General features: G+C 34.2%; 1 protein-coding gene across 3 annotated transcripts in view; it reads left to right on the forward strand.

Moving 5' to 3' along the window:
* CSMD3 (CUB and Sushi multiple domains 3) overlaps positions 1–26,274 on the forward strand; it is a 1,326,016-nt gene that overhangs the window by 1,183,639 nt on the left and 116,103 nt on the right. For all 3 annotated transcript variants that reach the window (XM_061122845.1, XM_061122846.1, XM_061122847.1), the window contains 7 exons: positions 3,281–3,399; positions 4,499–4,568; positions 10,027–10,143; positions 13,862–14,071; positions 17,947–18,135; positions 18,840–19,017; positions 19,882–20,027. In XM_061122845.1, coding sequence (XP_060978828.1) covers positions 3,281–3,399; positions 4,499–4,568; positions 10,027–10,143; positions 13,862–14,071; positions 17,947–18,135; positions 18,840–19,017; positions 19,882–20,027 — 1,029 coding nt within the window. The remainder of the gene's footprint in view (positions 1–3,280; positions 3,400–4,498; positions 4,569–10,026; positions 10,144–13,861; positions 14,072–17,946; positions 18,136–18,839; positions 19,018–19,881; positions 20,028–26,274) is intronic.

Below are 26,274 nucleotides of genomic sequence, written 5' to 3' on the forward strand. Positions count from 1 at the left end.
TCCCGGCATCAGGGAAAAGGAAAGATACATTCATCTACTAGATAAGTGATGTTATTATTTGCATTCCATTATATAAGTTTTAGAAATGCAGGAATATACAAGAAAGTGTATAAAAATCACCAATAATTTCATATCAAGAATCTTAACTACTGCTAATATTTCACATATTTCCTTTTGGTCATTTTTCTCTATGATTATCTGCATATAAGAATTTTTAACATACAAAATTGTTATTTTATAGTCTATAGAGTTTATATCATGTTTTAAGTTAAAACTCTTTGATAAATATTTTGCTATATCTACATACATTGTGGAAAAAAAAATCTCTCTTAAAGACGAGTCTCATTATTTCGTGGCATCACTGTGCACTATTTTCTTTATCCTCACAGAGGAGAAAATCAACACTTGTGGAAATTAGTAGTTTTCTATGTATATGACCTGACTGGAGTACTTGATAGAAAGAAAAGGGAAATGAACATGTACTGAATTTAGCCTTCTTCGCAAAAATGATCACAAAACTGACCTTAATGGTAAAGGATAATAAATGTACTGTTCAGAACATCCAATACACTACTCTTCCTTGTTCTAAAGTAGACTCTGGGAGTTGGTGAGGCCTGGCATGCTGCAGTCCATAGGGTCGCAAAGACTCGGACACAGACTGAGCGACTGAACTGAACTGAAATGAACTGAAAAGGAAAGTGAAACCATATTGGCCAGATGTATATGTTTACATCATAACTGTTCATTTGGTTAATCATTCTTAGAAAGCTTTCTATGAAATCAGATGAATTTAATGTATAAGACTCATTAGTGGGTGTTGAATGAGATGAGAGTAAATGTAACACCATTTTTGTCTTTTCTTGGATTTCAAAAGTTATATGGAAAGTGAGACGTTAACTCTTAAAATTTTAAAAGTAGGTCACAATTTAATGATAACTTAACTTTCCTGGTTCTATAAATTCAAGATTACAAAAGATCAAGAAACATGGAGCTTGACATATGTTTAGAGACCTAGCTAATTGTGACACCAGCATTGAAATTCTAGTCCACATGACTCAATCTCCTTTAGGACTACCTCAAGTGCATTCGTAAATGACCAGTTTACTCCTTGTCTTTACTACCTTACTTTCCAATCTAGCCACAACTCTATCAAGTCACTGCTTTTATTTAATTTTCCATCCTTTAATTTGTAGCTACTCTCACCATTATGTTCTCAGATAAAGTTTCTTCCATTTGCAGAGAGAGACATTTGTATTTATTAAGAAATATAATAGGATGCTCTTTCTTTTTTATTCTATTCATTCATCTTTATGAAAAATGTTTATTGAGTGCTTCCTTAAGACTGTGTACTTTAAGTCACCCTTATGGAATTTATATTCTCAGAAGAGGATAAATATTGAACAACTAATTACATAATTATTCATTGTTAATTTATGTCAAATGCAACAAAGATGATGGATAAGGTGGTGTTATGTATGATGGCATATATCAGAGAGAAATAACATGGTCAAGGAGTGAAAGAATCTATATGATATTGTCATACTTTTTGTGGTTATTCAGTCACTAAGTCATGTCCAACTCTTTGTGACCTCATGGACCATGGCATGCCAGACTTCCCTGTCTTTCACTATCTCCTGGAGTTGCTTTCCTGAATTGTTGATACCATCCAGCCAGCTCATCCTCTGTTGCCCCCTTCTCCTCCTGCCCTAAATCTTTCACAGCATCAGGGTCTTTTCCAGTGAGTCAGCTCTTTACATAAGGTGGCCAAAGTATTGTTATTCTTTAGAATTTAGGTTTTAATGCTTTTTTAATAAATGATTATATACAGTGAATATTTATAATGACTATAAACACACACACACATAATGATTTTGAAGTGGTGACTGCTTCCTCTCATCCATTCAGATATGTATTGCATGCATGCTAAGTTGCTTCAGACATATTCAACTCTTTGCAAGCCTGTGGACCATAGCCCACCAGGCTCCTCTGTCCATGGGTTTCTCTAGGAAAGAATACTGGAGTGGGTAGCCATTTCCTCCTCCAGGGGATCTTCCTGACCCAAGGATTGAACCTGGGTCTCTTATCTCTCCTGCATTGGCGGACAGGTTCTTTACCACTAGCTCCACCTGGGAAGCCATCAGATATGTATTAGATAGTTCAAAATGTTAAACTATAGAGAAATAGATAACAAACATTGGCTTTTATTGAAGATAAAAAGAGTTTTGATAGTAATATATTCACATGTTTAAAACAATTTTTGAGCATTTAAATGTTCAAATGAATAATTTTAGAAATAAGGCCATTTGCAGGAATATGGATCGACCTAGAGATTATCATACTAAGTGAAGTAAGTCAGAAAAAGACAAATACTGTATGGCACCACTTATATGTAAAACCTAAAATATGACACAAAAGAACTTATCTATGAAGCAGAAACAGACTGACATGGATAACAGACTTGTAGTTGCCAAGAGGGAGGGAGGGTAGGATGGACAGAGTAGCAATTTGAGGTTTGTAGATGTAAACTATTTTATAAAAAATGGATAAACAAAAGATCCTAATGTATAGCACAGAGAACTGTATTCAATATCCTTTGATAAACCATACAGGAAGATAATATTAAAAAGTATATATATAAATATGTATTATATATATATATATATAAAATAACTGAATCACTTTGCTATACAGCATAAATTAACACAATATTGTAAGTCAACTATACTTCAATAAAAATGCTAAACTGAATGAAACATTTTAGAAAAACATTTTACTTTTAGTATGCTTTTATTTTTTATATTGAAAAATAAGTTGTTAATGTAAAAATAATGGAAGTGTTTTGAATTATCGTCTCCATTTCAGAAAAAGGTACCAAGTGATATGGACAAAATAGCAAATATTTTTTTAGTCATTTTACTTAGAATGTTTTACAAATATAATTCCATTTTATTATCACAATAAATTATTATTTTTATTTAGCAAGTTTCTTTTTAGGAATTTTTACTTGTTTCACAGAAGATGTTTAGACTGAGAATTAAAGAAATTTTAGGTATAATCACACAGCTAATTAATGGTTGGTGCCATGAAAATTCAAATAGTTCTATGGCGTAGTTCCTAAAACATTGCTCTAACCATATACAGTTGAATCTTATTCACAGAATATCCTTAATGTCTCAGCGTAAATCTAGTTTTAATAGCATCAATATTCAATTTTGGTAATTTAGGCATGATTTAAGCATTCATCATTTGAAAGTTACATTTTACTACTAATTATTCTTAGCTATTGGTTTGGATTCCTGTCCTGAACCACAGACTCCTAGCAGTGGGATTAAAATTGGAGACAGATACATGGTTGGTGATGTAGTATCCTTTCAGTGTGATCAAGGCTATTCTCTTCAGGTAGGTCTATTTTAAAATTTTAGCTTTGAATTCCATTACCCTTTGAGAATATTTTAGCAAATTAATGATTAATAATACAGAAGGTATAAAACAATACTGATCTCAGGCTGCATAATTTAACATTATTAAATCAAAAGGTATTCAATTTGTCAGTGAGGTATTTGTGAGAGAAATTGCTGGAATGGACTAAATTTGTTTCGTTTGTAAGCAATCAAAAATGATTTTGGAATCAAAATAAATGTTTACTTTTCTTTCTGTACACATAGGATGTAAAAATTGAACTCCCAGATTTTTAGAATTTGCAAATAAAAATGAAAGTGCTACTTAAAGCATTAAATAAAGCTTCCATGATAATAAATTCCCCAGATTCGTAAAAAAAAATGACTACAGATAAGTTTTGCTAAAACTAGGGAGTTACAATGTAAATTCTCAATTTATGTATTTATATTAATACTCTTTTGCAAGTTTTTTAAAGGGTCTGAATTTATGGCCTCATAAAAATCTTCCTAAAGCATAGACCTATTAAGAAATTGAGAAAAAAAATGAGACAGAAACTATTTCACATGTTAAATCAATAAATTCCTTAGAGGAAATAAAATTAAAAATGAATGATTTATAGTTTTTAAACTTGTATCCCAAATTATTGGTCTAAGTAAAACATTAAGTTTTTCTGGACTCTATATAAATTTAATATATCTTAGTTGACTTTTCATATTTTTATAGAAGAATTTTATAATCATTTTTTGTCTATCACACCTTGAATATTACAGCACTTTATTATAAACCACTATGTATATGGCCATTTCCCTTGTGTAACTATTGCAGTACCTTAGTAGAACATGTTTTGGTAAAACAATGTTAAAACCACAATTTTAATGTGATATAGAGTCTTAATTTTTCTACCCAAATCTTGTTATTTTTTTACATTTTAACACAAGTGTATATAATTACCTTTCTTGTTTTAAGTCACACTAAGATTTCCAATAGTATTAAAAATATTACAATGCAATATATTGTTTTCCTAAGTATCATTCACTATCCTGTGTTATATTTAGACTTTTAAAAATGTGTACTGAACTGCACTGTCTTGTTTATATAGGGCCATTCTCATATTACATGCATGCCTGGACCTGTAAGAAGATGGAATTATCCAATCCCAATTTGTTTGGGTGAGTTAAAGAACTATAAATTATTTATTAGATATTTTAAAGATACACCTTGTATATGTTGTTTTTTTGAACATAAAGTTTGCCTTTTGCAGGTTTTATGGAAATTATATTCCCAGATAAATGTTTCAATTTTTTTTTTAATTTTAAAGTTTTACATTTTTTTGGTCCCAACCTAATTATCAATGTATGGCTTTAAACTACAAATTGAGAAACAGTATTAGGTTTTCTGATTCCCAGAGAGTTTTCTCAGTATAATGTTGTAGAACTACTCATACTCATAGATCAGAAAAACAAGTAAATATTCTATTGCTTTCTCTTGAGCCAAAATAGGTAAGAAAGCGAGAGTCTACCAAAGGAAGCATGACATCCCATGAGATGTATGATGTATCAAAAGAACACTTGAGACTTTGAAATTTGAGCCCAAATATTTACCCTAATTTAATGCAGCTTCCAATTATTTCTATCCACCTTAAATTTTTTTCACTTTTTTTAATTTCTGGTGTCTGTATGCCACCACTAATATGCTGGGCTCTATAGAGTATGAAAAGAAAGTGTGAGTTATGATCTCCATCATTAAAACATTTGTTTACCACTTAGAGTTGTAGAAATAAATGAATGAAATAGGAGAGTGATTTAGTGTTTAATGCCATTGACTACCTGATGGAATTTAAGAAAGATGAGAATGGTGTTGACTGAAGTCACTGGGAAATACAGTCAGTCAATAAAATTTACAAAGGGTATTGAATGGCAGATGTAATTAAGTGAATGAAGAAGACTACCCTTTCTGGGTAGGAAAAAAGCAAAAGAATTGGTGTAACCTAAATGCCTACCAATGTACAGTGAACAAACCTGTAATATATTAGTTTCCTTGGGCTAGTGTAACAAAATGCTATAGACTAAATGACTTCAACGACAGAAATTTATTTTGCCAAATTTCTAGAAGCTAGAAGATCAAGGTCAAGGTGCTGGCAGGGTTGTATTTTTGGAGCATTTCTTTCCTTGACTTGTGGAAGATGATCTTCTCCCTACATCTTGACACGGCCTTTTCATTGTGAGGGGATTAGAGCTCCACCATCATGACTTTATTTAACTTTAGCAGTGTCAGACTTTATTTCTTGGGGCTCCAAAATCACTACAGATGGTGATTGCAGCCATGAACTTAAAAGACACTTACTCCTTCGAAGGAAAGTTATGACCAACCTAGACAGCATATTAAAAAGCAGAGACATCACTCTGCCAACAAAGGTCTGTCTAGTGAAGGCTATGGTTTTTCCAGTGGTCATGTATGGATGTGAGAGTTGGACGGTGTAGAAGGTTGAGCGCCGAAGAATTGATGCTTCTGAACTGTGGTGTTGGAGAAGACTCTTGAGAGTCCCTTAGACTGCAAGGAGATCCAACTAGTCCATCCTAAAGGAGATCAATCCTGGATGTTCATTGGAAGGACTGATGCTGAAGTTGAAACTCCAGTACTTTGGCCACCTGATGTGAAGAGCTGACTCATTGGAAAAGACCCTGATGCTGGGAGGGATTGAGGGCAGGAGGAGAAGGGGACGACAGAGGATGAGATGGTTAGATGGCATCACCAACTCAATGGACATGAGTTTGAGTAAGCTCCGGGAGTTGGTGATGGACAGGGAGGCCTGGCATGCTGCAGTCCATGGGGTCGCAAAGAGTCGGACACGACTGAGCGACTGAACTGATCTCCTTAAATGAGATATCACTTATCTCCCAATGCAGTCACATTTGGGAGTTAGGGCTTTAACATATGAATATTGGGAGGACGCAATTCAGTCTGTGATGCGTATGTGCTATATGCACAATTTTTGTTATAGAGTACTGGAAATTAATGTTTGAGTAAAGATGTCTTTTATTGACAAACAATATTAAAAGCATTCAGACTTTGGATGACAATTTTGGAAGGATTTATTTTTTTAGGTATTATAAATAATTTATGTATATAATACCAATTACAAATTGCATATATACATATAGTAATTATAAAAATTTATATATACAGATAATACCATTTATGTGTTATGAATATGGGGTGTGTATATATCCAATTAAGTATAAAACTGAGATGATAAAGATAAAAATAATATATATATATTTTGCTGATATGAAACCAGAGAGTTTTGGTCTTTTGTTCATTACTGTTCTTTACTGCCAAGAACAGTCAATATCTTAAGTACATATCCAATAAATATTGTATAGTGAACAAATTAAAGTTTTGGGATTCTACAGTATGTATAGTTTTTATAATGTCCTTCTTGACATTCGCTTAGAAACATTTTCTCCATCATAGCATGTTTCCAAAAATTTTATTTTGTAAATGACTGTACAGCACGTAGCATAGTCTAATTTGTATAGTTATTCTCTTTTGTTAGCTTAGTTTTTTGTCTTTTTGATATACATTTATACTATGCCTTTTGTTCATATTTACACATTTACACACATTTCTTTTTAAGTGTTCTTCACATGCCTTCTTGCAGATATCTTTTGTTTACTTAGGATCTTACATGAGTAGATTAATTTTGTTATTGCATAACTATTTAAAAATTCAATAAATATTTTCAAATTGCTTTAGAAAGTTGTATCAATTTAAATATCACTCAGTTATGATATGGTAATTTCCATTTTGCTGTATTAGTAACTTCGGTTATTAGTCTTAACAAATTGCTTAGTTTTTAGGTAAATATTGTGTTTTGATTAAATCTATATTCCATTGAATATGTTAACAAGGGAAGTATTAGATGGAAGTGATATTTCAATAAAATTAAGCTAGAAATTTTAAATTTATATAGACTAAATTTGTATGAAACTGTATTAAATACTGGTCATATTTTGATGTCCAATTTATCTACATTTGAATTTCAGCTAAGGTGCAATAGCTTTGTATGGCAAGTGTATTATTCTGTTTGCTTATCTGTTGTATGGAATAGTAATAGGTCCATTATGAGAACGAAATGAGAGAACACATTAAAGTATTAGCACCAAACCTGAAATACACAGGGTGTCCACAGTGGTATTATAGTGAAAAACATGCAACAACTTAAGGGTCCAATAATGGTGAAAGGGGAAGTGAACATTATATTGGAATATTTAATAACATGAACAAAGTTTACAATATGTAGTCAAATATAAAAAGGCTTAAAGTGATTCTTAGTATGATCCTGTTTTCTTTATGTATGTAGTGAATAAACACACATGCATGAGTGTATGCTTTTCTGCAGAGAAATAAAGAATTATAAAGGTAGACATGTTATCTATGGGTAGTGGAATTCCAGAGCACTGTTATTTATTTTCTACTCAATTTTTATATTTCATAAATTTTGGACAGTAAACTTATACTATATTTGACAAAATGTTAGAATTGATATCATGGCCAGTTTTTAAGGAGAAACTGAAGGCAAGAGGCTGATTCAGAGAATGCCTTAAAACTGTAGTCATCAGGTCTCAAGGTTACAATCTCATGAACTGAAAAAGAAATAGTCTGCCAGATATTGTGGTTGAAGGAAGGAAGTCACTTGAGATTTCTAGGTAATAGAGACAAAGCTGAAGGAAAAATCAAAAATGATTTTATCTTGGAGGATTATGCTGTGTTTGTGTCCTTAAGAAAAAAGCGTATAATAGGGCTCAAAAGATTCTCCTGTGAAACGACTGGTGAAGCATAACGTTGTCATTAAGGCCTAGGTGTGCATGAGTTTGCAGAGTCACCGAGAAAATAGGCAGGAGTGTGGAGCTGAAGCCAGATACAGTGTTTGGATTCTTCTTGTTTTCATGGTTTGTTGCTATTTTTCTTTCTCTTTCACTATCTGTTTTCTTTTATTCTTTCCTTCTTCTTTCTCTGATTTTGAGATTTACACTCTAGAAATGTGGGCAATGCAGAGGACAGGATTTTGAGATCATTTCTAAAGAGATGGAAAGTAGCAGAATTAGAGGGACAGCGAGTAGCTCAAACACTTGAGATTGTGAAGGCAAGAAAGCAAAAGAGAGTCCTTGTGTTCTTTCAATTAAAATTCAGAATAAAGCAAAACAAATCTACAATTGCATTCTTTCCAGGAACTTTAAAAGTACTTTTGATTGGCCAAAATATTTTCTCTATAATTCCCAATTACTAGATTGTGTAATAAATATATGTGGATAATCAAATTTTAGGAAAATTAATTGGTGAACATTAATGGTTTATTATATATGTTGAAAACTGCTCTGGTTTAAAGGTGGATGAGCTGAGATTTGCGAAGGATGGAAAATATACAGGTGTGATACACACCTGTATCACAGGTGTGATACACAGTGATAATTACAACTTTTAAAGAAAGGTTGATGTGCAGATTAACTACAAGGTTGTATATATCCCCTTAGTAAAATCTGCTTGATACCTAATTTACTCAGCTCACATAGCTAAAGATAGATATCAAACTGGCTATTGATATCGCATAGAACATTGATAAACTTTCTACTGAATTTGCCTTTATAATCTATAAGCTGAAGTTTGAATATCTATCTGTTGCTATTCATAATAATAAGTGAATGAAGTTATGGGTACTTATAAGGTAACTTTTTAACCTGATGTGCAGTCATGAAACCTGATTCTTCAACCAACAACTTAGATGTGTATTTTAGTCCTTATGTGACAAAAGTATAAAAATGTACACTAAGAGGAAAGAATTAGCTTCTAGACTGCAGTTGTTCTATTATTACATGTTAAATAATTCTATATAATCATGTAAAAAGTAAAACTTGGGTAATTATCTGTTCTTATAGTTTATGGTTAGCTCATCTATAATAAATCAGTATAATAAGGACTCTAAAAAAGTATAAATTTATCCCAAAATTCTCAAATATGGAGGCATCTTTTTACTTATGTTATACTCCCCTATCTTTTGTCTAGATTATTTTAGGATAAAGTGAGACCTTATCTTACAGTCTGTGAATCCCTTGCATATTATCAATAGAAACCAGTATTTTACTTAAAAACCTCTAGCCTACTCACAAAAAGAGGAAAAGAGGAAAGATTGGGAAATGAAACTCTTCTCAATACAATACTTAGAATGAGTGTTCCTGGCTTGATTTTATTCTAAATTGTATCATCTTTTGAATGAATCAAAACATTTCTAGAAGTACTTTGGATCAGAAATGTACTGCTCACTATGGAAAAGGATCTGTGCTTCTTGTTTGATTGTATTCACTACACATGAGCTACTCTTCTCTGTGCAATAATTGATTTAGCTTGTATTTACAGCTGAGGAAGGAAACACATTATCCTTTTACATATTTTACAAAGTGCCTTCTCAAATGATTATATTTGAATACTGGTATGTGGTGAATTAGATTGAAAATATTCAAATTTGTATCAGTTTTAGCTCAGAGACTTGATTCACACTTGAAATGCTTTCAGTCTGTTTTTAACACAATGAAGCACTTTGGCTTAAGTGGGACCTCGGTTCTCTTGCAGCTCAGTGCGGTGGCGCAATGTCAGATTTCAGTGGTGTGATCCTCAGCCCTGGGTTTCCCGGAAACTACCCCAGCAGTTTAGATTGCACGTGGACAATAAAGCTGCCCGTAGGTTTTGGTATGTATATTAAAAACACATGAAAGAGTGTTTTTTATATTATTAATTCATCCTTTAAAAAATATCAAAGTGCAGTAAGAGCTTAATGAAATATTCACAAATTATTGTTTACTTTGGGACTGCATGTGCTTTACTTTGAGTTCTTGGATAATTGAAAGAATATGGGCATTTAAAATTTTTATAGGTAGTTGATAAATAGAAAAACCATGATATTTTCCAGACAATATATATGAATATAGCCTGAGTTAGATGTGTGTAGTAGTGAAAAATGCAATATGATTTTCATGTATTTTGTTTTTGTAACTCTCTTCTGCTTATTGTAGCCAAGTAGTACATAGAAAAATTATTTTCTGGTAATCTATTGAATCTCATATTCATTGTAAATAAATAAGTTTTATACATTTTAAAAGTAGTATAGTTTTTCTACTGTAAGATTTAAATACCCATGTTGACGTAAAATACCTTTCTAATTCTAATAATATAATTCCCAGTGTTCATATATATAGCATTAAATATATGTATAATACATTTAATAATAAATTATTTCCCTCTTGTATCACTAACATATTCTCTTGCAGCTACTTCATTACCCACTAGTCTATAAATGTATAAATAGCAGTGTTAGATTAGGGATAGATTTATTCATTAAATCACAGAAGAATAACATGTACGTACTCCTTGAAATACAAACCTAGTATGTTTAGAGTTAAGATATTCTGTATTATCTCACTTATTGAGAGTGAAAGTGAAAGTCGCTCAGTCGTGTCAGATTCTTTGTGACCCCATGACTATACAAACCATGGAATTCTCCCGGCCAGAATACTGGAGTGGGCAGCCTTTCCCTTCTCCAGAAGATCTTCCCAACCCAGGGATCAAGCCCAGGTCTCCCGCATTGCAGGCGGATTCTTTACTTGCTGAGCCACAAGGGAAGCCCAAGAATGCTGGAGTGGGTAGCCTATCTATTCACCAGCGGATCTTCCCAACCTAGGAATCGAACCAGGGTCTCCTGCATTGCAGGCAGATTCTTTACCAACTGAGCTATCAGAGAAGCCCAACTCACTTATTAGATGCCTCATTTACCCAATGGTTTCCCAGGTCACATTGGTGGTAAGGAACCTACCTGCCTGTGCTGGAGATGTGAGAGGTGTGGTTTTGATCCCTGGGTTGGAAAGATCCCCTTGAGGAGGGCATGACAACCCACTCCAGTATTCTTGGCTGGAGAATCCCATTGACAGAGGAGTCTGGTGGGCTACGGTCCATAGAGTTGCAAAGAGTCAGACACAACTGAAGCAACTTACCTGCATGCATGCATTTAGCCAAAAGTCTCAATCGCCTCAGAATAGTAATTCATTAAGAATGTTTTACATAAATTAATAGAAACTCATAGTTTTAGAATTCTATACTGAGTATGTACATATCATACTCCAGGTATTTTGCTAAGTGCTAGGGATAAATGCATGGTAAAACAGACTATGCACCTTTTCCCAGTTGAGTTACAGTCATGATGAGGAGATGAATAGTCAAATATGCAATTGCAGTGAAGTAAATTAAAAGAGTACAGGATTAAGCTTAGTACAGACATCCAACCTAGTCCAGGAAATGCAAAAAAAGGTTTACCAGAAGAAGTGATGCCTGAACTGTGGCTTTAAATATAAGTAAGCCCAAAAAAGAGGGTCAGGCTGTGAGGAACACAAAAGAAATTATAGGTAAACAGAATAACATATGGAAAAATGCAGATAACAAAGCTAAAGAAATTCAACAAACTTGAGCACTATGTGACTGGTTGAAGTTTGGGGAGAATAGTAGGTCACTGAGAGAAGAATGCTGTGGAACTTTCTAATGATAATTATTTTGGCTCCAACATGGGAACACCCTTTAATTTGAAGTCATATTCAAATTCTATGCCTTTTGACTGAACGTGAGTAGATGAATAATAGATTTGAAACAGTATGTTTATTCTTATATCTTTTACTAGCTACTTAAGCGGGTTCATCCCATGTTGCTTATGGAGATAGGTGAATTATTTTAAAATAAATTACTAGATATATTTTCAGTAGTGTCATATCATCATCGTTCTTGTTAATGCTTCCTTTATTTTAAAAATTAAGTTTATTAAAAATTAAAAAGTATATGCATCTCTTTCTCTATTTTAGAAATAAAAACAGGAAACTGTTTCTGATTTGATTACATTTAAGTTTTCCCACTGTTTTCTTTGAGTTTTGGTTACCTCAAATATTGGTTCTAATGTATTTGAACAAATAATTTATAAATATTAAAAGAAAATTGAATGCATATAAAGTTGAAATATTTTTTTCTCATGTCTATGCAAATATTCTTGATAAGATAATGTGTGAAAAGATTACTCTGGGGAAATTTTTAGAAAAATATGCACTTCTTGTAGCCTCACATATTAAGATAATCAAGTTCAAACTTCTCAGAAGATTTTCTGTTTATCCAGAAATATGTTTAATATTTTAAAGCATATTTCCAGTATTTCCCAAATGTATTTGTTCATAGAATTCTTTTTACATGTATCAGAGGATTTGCATGTAACTGTTTCCAGGAACAAAATATGACTTGACTTGAAAACCTCACTAGTTATTAAGAGCAACAGCCCAAGAGCCAGAGTATCTGAGTTGTGATTTCAGCTCTTTCAGGATATTGTGTATGCCTAGCATAATGTTGAGCTTCCCTGTGCCTCAGTTTCCTCATTCTCACAAGTAAACCACGAGCATGGAATGTTAGCATATAAAATACTTAAAATAGTGCCTTGCAAAAGGAAAACACAAAAAATGTCAGATTTTATTACTAAAAAGTTGAAGAATGGTAGTTGTGAAAACAAAACATAAAATTCAATGAAAACTGAATATTAATTGAATTAAGGGAACATACCTCTTTAAGGTCACCAACTCAATGGACATGAGTTTGAGCAAACTGCAGAAGATGGTGAAGGACAGGGAAACCTGGCCCACTGCCATCCATGGGGTCACAGAGAGTCGGACATGACTGAGTGATTGAACAACAATGTCAATGAGACTTTTATTTTTTCTACCCCAAAGACATTTCACTATCCCATATTTTAGTTATGTTTATAAAGAAATTATTTTGTAATATAGCAAATAACAACGACCCCTAGATTTTATCACAAATATTATATAACATTTGGCCTTATCTTCTGACAAGAAAATACTAAAACAGCATACTGAAAATTACATGCCTCAAAATGATATTTTGGAGAAGTTGATTTATCCCCTTATGTGACTAATTTCTAACACAGTCGTGAAATCTGATTATGTTAATATATAAAACTTTGCAATCGTATTTTGCCCTCAAATTGGCCTTTTACAAAATAAAAATTATTGAGTGGCTTTTAATCTTTAAGAGTTGATTGATCTAATTTTAAATGGTATTAAAGAGCAAGAAAGCTACTTTCTTGATTAGTTTTGCTATGGTGACATTGTAGTAAAATGAGATTTTCCCATGTTACAAATTGTGCGCATTTGAGAGCAGTATTCTATTACTTTGAACTATAGCAAAGCTAATTATTCTGAGCAGACAGCACACCCATGGCCCAGATCTTGACAGTATGCCTCTCAACCTAAATGGAAATATATCTTAAGATCATTAATGTGAATGTGTGTGTTTGTGTATATGCATGCACTTAATTTGGTAAAAAATAAATAAATAAAGTAGAATAATGTTTGTTTTTCTTCCTTAGGTGTCCATCTGCAGTTTGTAAATTTTTCTACAGAAACCATACATGATTATTTGGAAGTAAGAAGTGGGTCCTCAGAAACTAGTACTGTTATTGGCCGACTGAGTGGTCCTCAAATACCATCTTCCCTGTTTAGCACAACCCATGAAACCAGCTTGTACTTTCACAGTGACTATTCACAGAACAAACAAGGGTTCCACATTGTTTACCAAGGTGAGTGGGGTAATACAGAATGGGAGCTTACTTAGCCTTAGACAGCTCTTAGCAATCTAACTCTCAAGTATTTTCTATATTGTGTTTTAGAAAGAAAAGAGGAGCCTAACCAAGGCAAGCTTCAGTTAGGAAGAGTTTTAAACAATACAATTTCCAGGCAAGCAAATGTAGGGAAATGATGTCTTTTTGAGGCCTTACAAATTCTAACCATGAAAAAAGTATTTAATTCATTTTAATACACAATCAAATAAAACAAATCAAGGCCAGGCAGTCAGACAGGGCATGGGGAAATTTAAGACTGAGTCTTGGCTTTTATATCAAAGTGAGTATATTGAAAAGATATTTTGTGGTGCTCATCTACTATATGTAAAGTTATTCTTTTTTACTTTATAATGAAAGAATAACATAACATTCATTGATATCATTCTACTGTTTTGAGAATATAAATACTTTTTCGATCATATTATATTAGGCCTATTTCCAATATAAGTCTGCTGCATGACCTTGAGCATGAATTTCATCCCTTTAGAATATAAAGCTTAGACTCTGGAAGAACTAGGCTTAAATGTGGGTTCTCTATGTTCAGTCTTAAGTGATGTAGGGCATAAGTTCATTTTTTCCTTTTCATGATAGAGTTAGTAAGAGTACCTCTCAGATAAGTTGTTTTGAACTTTGTGATGAAATGATTGTAAAATATTTACCATGTTGTATATCATTAGTAATTATTTAGTGTAGTTTGGTGTTTTCTGTTTGTTTTTGCTTTTTACTGTCATTTCAGATCTTAAAAAAGTCTGAAATTTAAAAGTAAAGGTTTAAAGTTATGATATTTATTCAAACAATGCAGTTCCAATTATTGTAATATGCAATCAAAAATAGCAAACTTTAATTACATCACTGCCTTAATTATTAAAGGATTTAATGATCATATGATTTTTTAAAAATTTAAGTTTTTCCTGAGTTCTAATTGATTCACAAGTAGCTGATACTTTTGGACATGAGCTCCACCAGAGCAGGGATCTTTCTCTTGTTCATTCTTGTGTCTCAAGTGCCTAGAAGAGTAAAAGTACAATAAATATTTGCTGAATAGAAGTATATACCTAAAAAGAAATTTAAGAGTAGTTAAATTTTGACTGTGTGGATCACAATAAACTGTGGAAAATCCTGAAAGAGATGGGAATACCAGACCACCTGACCTGCCTCTTGAGAAATCTGTATGCAGGTCAGGAAGCAACAGTTAGAACTGGACATGGAACAACAGACTGGTTCCAAATAGGAAAAGGAGTATGTCAAGGCTGTATATTGTCACCCTGCTTATTTAACTTATATGCAGAGTACATCATGAGAAATGCTGGGCTGGAGGCCACAAGCAGGAATCAGGATTGCAGGGAGAAATATCAATAACCTCAGGTATGCAGATGACACCACCCTTATGGCAGAAAGTGAAGAAGAACTGAAGAGCCTCTTGATGAAAGTGAAAGAGGAGAGTGAAAAAGTTGGCTTAAAGCTCAACATTCAGAACACTAAGATCATGGCATCTGGTCCCATCACTTCATGGGAAACAGATGGGGAAACAGTGGAAACAGTGAGAGACTTTATTTTGGGGGGCTCCAAAATCACTGCAGATGGTGATTGCAGCCCTGAAATTAAAAGACACCTACTCCTTCGAAGAAAAGTTATGACCAACCTAGATAGCATATTAAAAAGCAGAGACATCACTTTGCCAACAAAGGTCTGTCTAGTCAAAGCTATGGTTTTTCCAGTAATCATGTATGGGTGTGACAGTTGGACTGTAAAGAAAGCTGAGCGCCAAACAATGGATGCTTTGAACTGTGGTGTTGGAGAAGACTCTTGAGAGTCCCTTGGACTGCAAGGAGATCCAACCTGTCCATCTTGAAGGAGATAAGTCCTGGGTGTTCATTGGAAGGACTGATGTTGAAGTTGAAGCTCCAATACTTTGGCCACCTGATGGGAAGAGCTGACTCATTGGGAAAGATGCTAGTTTTGGGAAAGACTGAGAGGAGGAGGAGAAGGGGACGACAGAGGATGAGATGGTTGGATGGCATCACTGACTCAATGGACTTGGGTTTTGGTAGACTGGGAGTTGGTGATGGACAGGAAGGCCTGGTGTGCTGCGGTTCATGGGTTTGTAAAGAGTCGGACATGACTGAGCGACTGAACTGGAACTGGAACAAAACATCTAAGTCAAATCACTGTACTATACACCTTAAATTCATGCAGTGATATGCATCAATTATATTTAAATAAAACTGAGAAAAATTATCTTTTATATGTGATTGAAAATTGAAAGGATTTATTTAATAGAGTAATATATCCTAATTACTAATAATCAAATGATATACATTTACCCTAAATTGAAATGACTTTTTGATTTGATATATTTTGCTTATGGAATGAAGAAGGCAGTGGCAACCCACTCCAGTTCTCTTGCCTGGAAAATCCTAGGGACGGAGGAGGCTGGTGGGCTGCCGTCTATAGGATCGCACAGAGTCGGACACGACTGAAGCGACTTAGCAGCAGCAGCAGCTTATGGAATATTAATTCAAATGAAAAAGACAGTTAAGCACTTAACATCCTTAAAGGAGTGTTCATTAATCTGAAAACTTTCGAGTATTTAATTTTAAAATATTAGAGTAATATCTTAGTTAACAACTTAGGGTACCTTATTCAACCTTAAATGTAAATTTTTGATTTGGAAAATTTAGAATTTAATGGGCTCAGTGTTAATATTCTCAATTTTGTGGTTACATAGGAGTATCCTTTTCTTTGTGAAATAGAAGTGATGGGTCAACTTATTCTCAACTAATTTGAAAAGAAGAAAGTGTGTTCACACACACACACACACACACACACACACACACACAGATGTAGATGGGGACAGGGTTAAGGAAAGAAAGAGACAATGATGAAGATGTATCAGAGTTAACCACTGGGAAACCTGGCTGATGGCATAGTTCTTACCATTGCAACCTTTGTGTAGCTTTGGAATTACTGAAAAATAAAAAAAAAAAAGTTTTTAATAAAGGAATTTAATGGTCAGTAGAAAAATAATCTCTGCTGGTAATTTAAATTTTACTAATTATATATGGTTTTGAATTTCTTAAAAATAAAGTCTCAAATATTAATAATATATGAGTATATATACTGTTTATAGGTTCAAAATTTTTTCAGCAGTGTTTATTAAGCACCTAATATGTAAAAGGGAGTAAGCAAAGCTTTTAGGATACAGTGATAAAAGCAGGAACTTTGCTCTCATGTAGAATGCGGAGCAACATTCGTATGAACAAATAAAATAGTTGTGCTTCAATGCCAAGAATATCATGATAACTGAAGTACAAAATTTATATTAGAAGGAAATTATTTCCTAGTACTTTATATTGTTAAATAACTTCTTTAGAAAAACTTGATGGAGTGTGATTTATTTTTTTTAGAGGGAAAATTACCTTAAGAAATTCAGAAAGACTCAGATTTAGGCTTAGACATATATGACATATATTTATTTTATTTTATAAACGTGTGATATAACCAGAAAGCAATTGCATTCTAGGTAAAGGGATCAGAGTATGTTTGATTAAAATTGTGACTTTAAGGGTAATTTATATTTTCATTAAAACTTTAAATAGATTTCATCAGTGAGTGAATAAACAATGTATTTTAATAAATTATGCTAAAATTCAAATATGAAAATTATAGACATAAGAAACATACAGTCACTAACATCACTTGCTATAAACCCAAATTACTATTTCTAACCAACTGCAAGCAGCACTGCATCTATTTTGCAGATTGCAAATAGTACCCACTTGTGGTCTTTCACAATTCAGAAAGGAAAATTTTCTTTTTTTTACGTTTTCCAGCCTATCAGTTGCAAAGCTGTCCTGATCCACGCCCATTTCGAAATGGTTTTGTAATCGGCAATGATTTTACTGTGGGTCAAACCATTTCATTTGAATGTTTCCCTGGATATACACTTATTGGAAATTCAGCCCTCACTTGCCTTCATGGAGTGAGTCGTAACTGGAATCATCCACTTCCAAGGTGTGAAGGTATGCTTCTAACTTGAAGCCATCTTTTAGGTGATATAATCTGTGTTTAATAATTCTTGTTTTGGTACTCTTTTTCTATTCTCCTCTTCAAATGTCATGCTAAATATAGAGTCTTCCTTTCAGTTGAAGAATTAGAGTTAGCGCAAAGACCTTAAAACTCCATAATAAAGAACTAATTTTGTTATTCTTGAGTCAGGAGTCCTAACCTTCTCTATTGGATGCCAAATTAAAGTTGGTTAACACTTTAGAGCTTCTCCTATGTGATGTCTATGTGAGTGCATGTGTGTTTGTTTAGTAATCATTCTTTTATAAACCAGTAGCCCAGATATTGCTCCTGAATTTGGGCTCATTTCTTCTAAAATAAATAAATAAAAATGCCTCGAACCTCTTATAAGTCCTTGTATTTATACATGATATAAGACAAAAGTTGAACAGTATATATATGGATAAAGTATTTGAAAAAAGAGAATACAATGTAATTTACTAATCTAGTGATAGTGAAATACTATGTAGAATACCTCATGCTGAAAGATAAATAAACATTCACTCCGTTTGGTTCATGGTTTCCAGCTTCATTTTATATACCTTAACTGAGGTAGAAACATAACCCAGATGTCTTTTATACTAAGAGGTATGAAATGTTTGCAATTTTTTGTTATCGATTTACTATGATTCTACTTAAACATATTGTATCTTTTATGTAGCTCTTTGTGGAGGGAATATAACTGCAATGAATGGTACCATTTACTCTCCTGGGTATCCAGATGAATATCCAAACTTTCAAGACTGTTTTTGGCTCGTAAAAGTACCCCCTGGAAATGGAATCTACATCAACTTTACTGTCCTACAAACAGAACCAATCTATGATTTCATCACTGTATGGTAAGCCCAGACCTCTGTTATTGATTGATTCAACTGTGTATAACAGTGAAATAGGATAGGAGTAAAAATATATCACAGTCCTCTGTACAGATTGCCATCTGATGCTTGAACTGGTGTGAATAACTGAAGGTGACAGTGTGTTTTGCAGAATAAGACAGATAAAGATTGCAGTTTGTTTGCCCCTGAAGTAGCTAAACACATAGAACAAAAACTTGATGGGTGGAAAAATATCACATTTGTTATTAAAATAATGTGCAAAACCTGGGAATTAAATCAGAGTAAGTTTGTGGTAAGAAAGTTCTCTATTTCAAAACTAGTGAAATTTAAAAGGCTATATTCCAATAAGTTGCTTAATACAGCTACTGAATTTCTGTCATAATAACTCATCATATTATTTTGTATTATTATTATCCTGTTAATTGAAATATCTCTAAACCATAAAGAAAATATATGAATTTTTTTTTACAGTTTGTTAATTGAATTACTGTATGACTTCTAAAATTCTTTCTAAATTTAACAGTCTATGATTCTCAAGATTATTTTGAAGAAAATAAAAGGAGGGAAAACCTCCAGCATTTGGGAGGATCTGGGTTGTGACCAGGAAGCCAAGGCAATTTAATTAATTACAGCTAACATGAATGCATTTCATTTAGGTGAAAATGTTATCTATTTCTCACTTTACATTTTTAAGTATTTTATCACCCAAGTAAACATATACCAATATGATTTGGCACTTGCTGATTATTTCATCTACTGCATCTTTATATCTCATATGTAATACTTTCATTAAACTTCGTGTGAAACTTTCCCAAAACATCAATCTCATTCTCCCTTCCCACTCCCTGCCCTGTCTCTCCCCTGTAGGGATGGACCAGACCAAAACTCACCACAGATTGGACAGTTCAGTGGCAATACTGCTTTGGAATCAGTCTACAGCACTTCAAATCAGATTCTAATCAAATTCCACAGTGATTTCACAACAAGTGGCTTTTTTGTGCTCAGTTATCACGGTTGGTATCATCTAGGAATTTCTGTTTGATTTGGCAATGGTTGAAATTGTCATGGAAAAATTGAGTATAATATATATTTAGCCAGTGATTGAAAAGGTATTAAAATTTGACAGTTTTTTTTTATCACTTCAAATACTTTTACTTGCAAACAATGACCTCTTCTAAGCATTTAAAGACATTAAAATCTGAGCAAAGGGAAATAAAAAATAAATCAGTCAGTAATTATCCCAGTAGAAAATAATCATTTCTTGCAAAGAAATCCATAAAAGAGAACCAGCTGTTCGTATTTTATTACATGTAATTTTGAAGCATCAATAGATTTTTTTTCAATACAAAATGTTTAATCTATTCAACCTGCTGTGAGTCTTTCTAAAATTAGCATCCAATAACTTTATACTTTGGATCATATCACTCATTCATTTATACTCTCTTGTTTCACAACTTTATCTCTTCTAGAATCTTACAGTTTTAAATGACTATTCCAGATCATTAACTTCATAGCTTTTATTCCTGCGAAATAATTTATGAAGAATTGCAATTTCAATTCTTTGTATAGAATTATTCTGGGTTCTCTCTTCATAATATTCACTTTCTTAAAAGAGCATTCAGATGGTTTCACAGGTTTTTTTATTTATTTGTATGTTAAATTTTGTTACATTATATATATGAAAATATTTACTTTTATATTTAGTGAAATATGAAACTATAGGGACTATATTCTTTCATCTGTTATGACCAAAGTTTCATAAACTCATTCTGTTTCATATGACTTTGTCAGACCAGTTCCATGATCAATATCAAGATGCTACTAAATTAAATATGCAAAAATTATATTAAAATTTCCAAGGTGAACATGTACCTTGTACATCACATTAACAAACAGTATAATGTTTTCTTCTACAAAGTAAGAAAATCTTTGAAAGTCAAAGATTATATTATGTGAAAAATATGGTAAGTCAAATATGGTTATGAACAAAAATACTTAAAGTACATTCGGTACAGAAATATATAGAAAACAGACCAGAAAATATTCAATTTCCTTAACCTCAGCAGTTATCAATCAGTAGATAATGCCCAATTTGCGCTTCTGTAGTGGCCAGAGCTGCATGTATGCTTCTGCATAGTGAATTAGAAAATAGGGAGATCAGTTAGAAAACTATGAATTAGGCTGTTTACATTTTTAGTGACTCATTAGCCTTTTTCAGTAACTCATTAGCCTTTTTCATTACTTTTTTAGTAACTCATTAGCCTTTATCAGTAACTCATTAGCCTAAATTGTTCATTGGTGTGAGCAGTATGCAGGTACAGTCTAAAGCAGCAACAATAGCTTTAATACTTTGAAAGATAATCATAGTTTGAGAACAAAAAGCTAAATGATTTCTAAGTTCAAAAGATGAATTCATTGCTGAAATACATTCTGTACATTTTCTCTCTTCATGATTCCCTACATAAATATTTATTAGTCTGCATCTCGCCTGAACAAGTGAATAAAGAAAGGACAGTTCATTCGGTTCAATTCAGTGGCTCAGTCATGTCCAACTCTTTGCGACCCATGGACTGGGTTGCATGCCAGGATACCTTGTCTATCACCAGCTCACGGAGCTTGCTCACTCATGTCCATCAAGTTGGTGATGCCTTCCAACTATCTCATCCTGTTGTCCCCTTCTTCTCCTGCCTTCAATCTTTCCCAGCTTCAGGGACTTTTCTAATAGGTCAGCTCTCAGCGTCATGTGGCCAAAGTGTTGGAGCATCACTTTCAGCATCAGTCCTTCCAACAAATATTCAGGACTGATTTCCTTTTCGATTGACTGATTTGATCTCCTTGCAGTCCAAGGGGCCCTCAAGAGTCTTCTCCAACAAGATAGTTCAAAAGCATCAATTATTCAGCACTTAGCTTTCTTTATAGTCCAACTCTCACGTCCATACATAACTACTGGAAAAACCATAGCTTTGGGTATATGGACCTTTGACAGCAAATAAAGCCTCTGCTTCTTAATATGCTCTCTAGGTTTGTCATAGCTTTTCTTGTAAGGAATAAGCATTGTATAATTTCATGGCTGCAGTCATCATCTGCAGTGATTTTGGAGCCCAAGAAAATAAAGTTTGTCACTGTTTCCATTGTTCCCCCCATCTATTTTGCCATGAAGTGATGGGATCAGAAAGTGCTGCACTCAATAGACCAGCAAATTTGGAAAACTCAGCAGTGCCCACAGGACTGGAAAAGGTCAGTTTTCATTCCAATCATGAAGAAAGGCAGTGCCAAAGAAATTACAAATTACCGCACAATTGCACTCATCTCACATTCTAGCAAATAATGCTGAAAATTCTCCAAGCAAGGCTTCAACAGTATGTGAACCGAGAACTTCCAGATATTCAAGCTGGATTTAGAAAAGGCAGAGGACCAAAGATGAAATTACCAACATCTGTTGGATCATAGAAAAAAGCAGGAGAATTCCAGAAAAACATCTGCTTCATTGACTACACCAAAGCTTTTGATTGTGTGGATCACAGCAAACTATGGAAAATACTTAAAGAGACCATACTAGACCATCTTACCTACCTCTTGGGAAAACTGTATGCAGGTCAAGAACCAACAGTTAGAATAGGACATGGAACAACAGACTGGTTCCAAATAGGCAAAGGAGTATGTCAAGGCTATACATTGTCACCCTGCTTATTTAACTTATATGCATAAGACATCATGTGAAATGCCAGGCTGGATGAAGCACAAACTGGAATCAAGATTGCTGGGAGAAATGTCAGTAAACTCAGATATGCGGATAACACCACCCTTATGGCAGATAATGAAGAGGAACTAAAGAACTTCTTGATGAAAGTGAGAGAAGAGAGTGAAAAAAGCTGGCTTAAAACTCAACATTCAAAAAATCAAAGATCATGGCATCTGGTCGCATCACTTCATGGCAAATAGATGGGGAAACAATGGAGACAGACAGTGACAGACTTTATTTTCTTGGGTTCCAAAATCACTGCAGATGGTGACTGCAGCCATGATTAAAAGAGGCTTGCTCCATGGAAGAAAAACTATGACCAACCTAGACAGTATATGAAGAAGAAGAGACATTACTTTGCCAACAAAAGTCCATGTAGGCACAGCTATGGTTTTTCCAGTAGCTGTGTATGGATGTGAGAGTTGGACCATAAAGAAAGCTGTGCAGCAAAGAATTGATGCTTTTGAACTGTGGTATTAGAGAAGACTGTTAAGAGTCCCTTGGGCTGCAAGGAGATCCAACCAGTCCATCCTAAAGGAAATCAGTCCTGAATATTTACCAGAAAGATTGATGCTGAAGCTGACACTCCAATAGTTTGGCCACCTGATGCAAAGAGCTGACTCATTAGAAAAGACCCTGATGCTAGTAAAGGATGAAGGCAGGTGGAGAAGGGGAAGACAGAGGATGAGATGGTTGGATGGCATCACTGACTTGATGGACTTGAATTTGAGCATGCTCCGGGAGTTGGTGATGTACAGGGATCCTGGTGTGCTGCTGTCCATGGGGTCACAAAGACCCAACTGAGCGACTGAACTGAACTGAATTGATGGGACCAGAAGCCATGATCTTTGTTTTTTGAATGTTGAGTTTTAAGCCACTTTTTCATTCTGTTCTTTCAGCTTCATCAAGAGCCTTTTTAATACCTCATTGCTTTCTACCATAAGGGTGGTGTCATCTGCATATATCGGAGAAGGCAATGGCACCCTACTCCAGTACTCCTGCCTGGAAAAGCCCATGGACGGAGGAGCTGGTAGGCTGCAGTCCATGGGGTCTTTTAGAGTCAGAAAGGACTGAGCAGCTACACTTTCACTTTTCACACCCATGCATTGGAGAAGGAAATGGCAACCCACTCCAGTGTTCTTGCCGGGAGAATCCTGGGGATGGGGGAGCCTGGTGGGCTGCTGTCTGTGGGGTCACGCAGAGTTGGACGACTGAAGCAACTCAGCAGCAGCAGCAGCATCTGCATATATGAGGTTATTGATATTTCTCTCGGCAATCTTGTTTCCAGTTAGTGCTTCATCCAGCCCACTATGCACATGATGCACTCTGCATGAAGTGAAGTGAAGTGAAAGTAGCTCATTCATGTCCCACTCTATGGGACCCCATGGACTGTACAGTCTTGGAATTCTCCAGGCCAGAATACTGGAGTGGGTTGCCTTTCCCTTCTCCAGGGCATCTTCCCAACCCAGGGATCAAGCCCAGGTTTCTCCTGCATTGCAGGTGAATTCTTTACCAGCTGAGCCACAAGAGAAGCCCGGGAATACTGGAGTGGGTAGCCTATCCCTTTTCCACTGGATCGTCCCAACCCAAAAATCCAATCGGAGTCTCCTGCATTGCAGACAGATTCTTTACCAACTGAGCTATCAGGGAAATAAGTTAAATAAGCAGTATACAGCCCTGAGTAGTCCTTTCCCAATTTGGAACCAGTCCATTGTTCCATGTCCAGTTCTAACTGTTACTTCCTGACCTGCATACAGGTTTCTCAGGAGGCAGGTAGGTGGTCTAGTATTTCCATCTCTTTAATAATTTGTCACTTTTTTTTTTATCTACACAGTCAAAGGCTTTGGCATACTCGATGAAGCAGAAATACATGTTTTTCTGGAACTCTCTTGCTTTTTCTATCATCCAGCAGCCATTGATAATTTGATCTCTGCTTCCTCTGCCTTTTCTAAATCCAGATTGAATATCTAGAAGTTCTCGGTTCACATACTTTTGAAGCATTGCTTGGAGGATTTTCAGCGTTACTTTACTAGCATGTGAGATGAGTACAATTGTGCAGTAGTTTGAACATTCTTTGGCATTTCCTTTCTTTGGGATTGGAATGAAAACTGACCTTTTCCAGTCCTGTGGCCACTGATGAGTTTTCCCATTTTGCTGGCATAATGAGTGCAGCACTTATCAGCATCATCTTTTAGAATTTGAAATAGCTCAACTGGAATTCCATCACCTCCACTAACTTTGTTCATAGTGATGCTTCCTGAGGCCGGTTGACTTCATACTGCATGATGTATGGCTCCTGGTGAGTGATCACACCACTGTGGTTATCTGCATTATATGATCTTTTTTGTATAGTTCTTCTGTGTATTCTTGCCTCCTCTTCTTAATAGCTTCTGCTTCTGTTAGGTCCCTATGATTTCTGTCCTTGATTGTGCCCCTCTTTGCATGAAATATTTTTTTGGTATCTCTGATTTTCTTGAAGCGATCTCTAGACTTTCCCATTCTATTGTTTTCCTCTATTTCCTTGCATTGATGACATAGAAAGACTTTCTTATCTCTCTTTACTATTCTTTGGAACTCTGTATTCAGATGGATACATTTTTCCTTTTCCTCTTTGCCTTTTGCTTCTTTTCTTTTCTCAGGTATTTATAAGGTATTCTCAGACAACTATTTTGCCCTTTTGCCTTTCTTTTTCTTGGGGATGGTTTTGATCACTGTATGAACCTCCATCCATAGTTCTTCAGGCACACTGCCTGTCAAATCTAATCCCTTGAATTTTTTTTTCACTTCCACTGTATGATCGTAAGGGATTTGGTTTAAATCATACGTAAATGATCTGTCCATTGATGGACTTTTAATATCCATAAAATCATCTTTAGGAAGTATAAAATTCTTATACAACTTAAGAAATATTTCAAAGGGGAAATATCATCAGAGAAAAGGACGTCTCTGTGTATGTGTGTATGTGTTTGAAAATGTGAAAATCCTTACATAGAAAAATGCAAGGATAACAGTATAATGTAAACACATATAAAATATGAATATGTATTTACACTGATACTTATGTGAATGCATAAACATATTTTCTCATTCCAGACCATGTTCCACATGAGAATAACTAGGTTCTGAGTCATATATATTAAAAATATAATTAGCTTAATCATAAGGAAGTTCAAGTATTTGTTTAGGGCTTGTTTTCAGTTAACTTTGGATTAATTATCCTTTGGTTTCCACTTTCTTCACCTGTACAACACGGTATAGTTGCAGAAGAGATTAGCGAGATATTATATATATAGAAATTACTCCAATTACTGGCATATCTTAGGTTGAACCTTATGAAATTATTGGTCAAAAATACTGAATATTAACAATTTTATATAGTTCAACCCACATAAGTATTTTTATTATTACTATCATCAACTTTACATTACAGAGATGAAATAATTGGAGACAATGAATAGTACACGGTTAGCATCGTGCCCAGCAGAATATATGTTCAGTAAATATTCCTTTCTTTACCA

Source organism: Dama dama, chromosome 21, assembly GCF_033118175.1.
Source record: "Dama dama isolate Ldn47 chromosome 21, ASM3311817v1, whole genome shotgun sequence".
In the NCBI taxonomy this organism is placed as follows: Eukaryota; Metazoa; Chordata; class Mammalia; order Artiodactyla; family Cervidae; genus Dama; species Dama dama.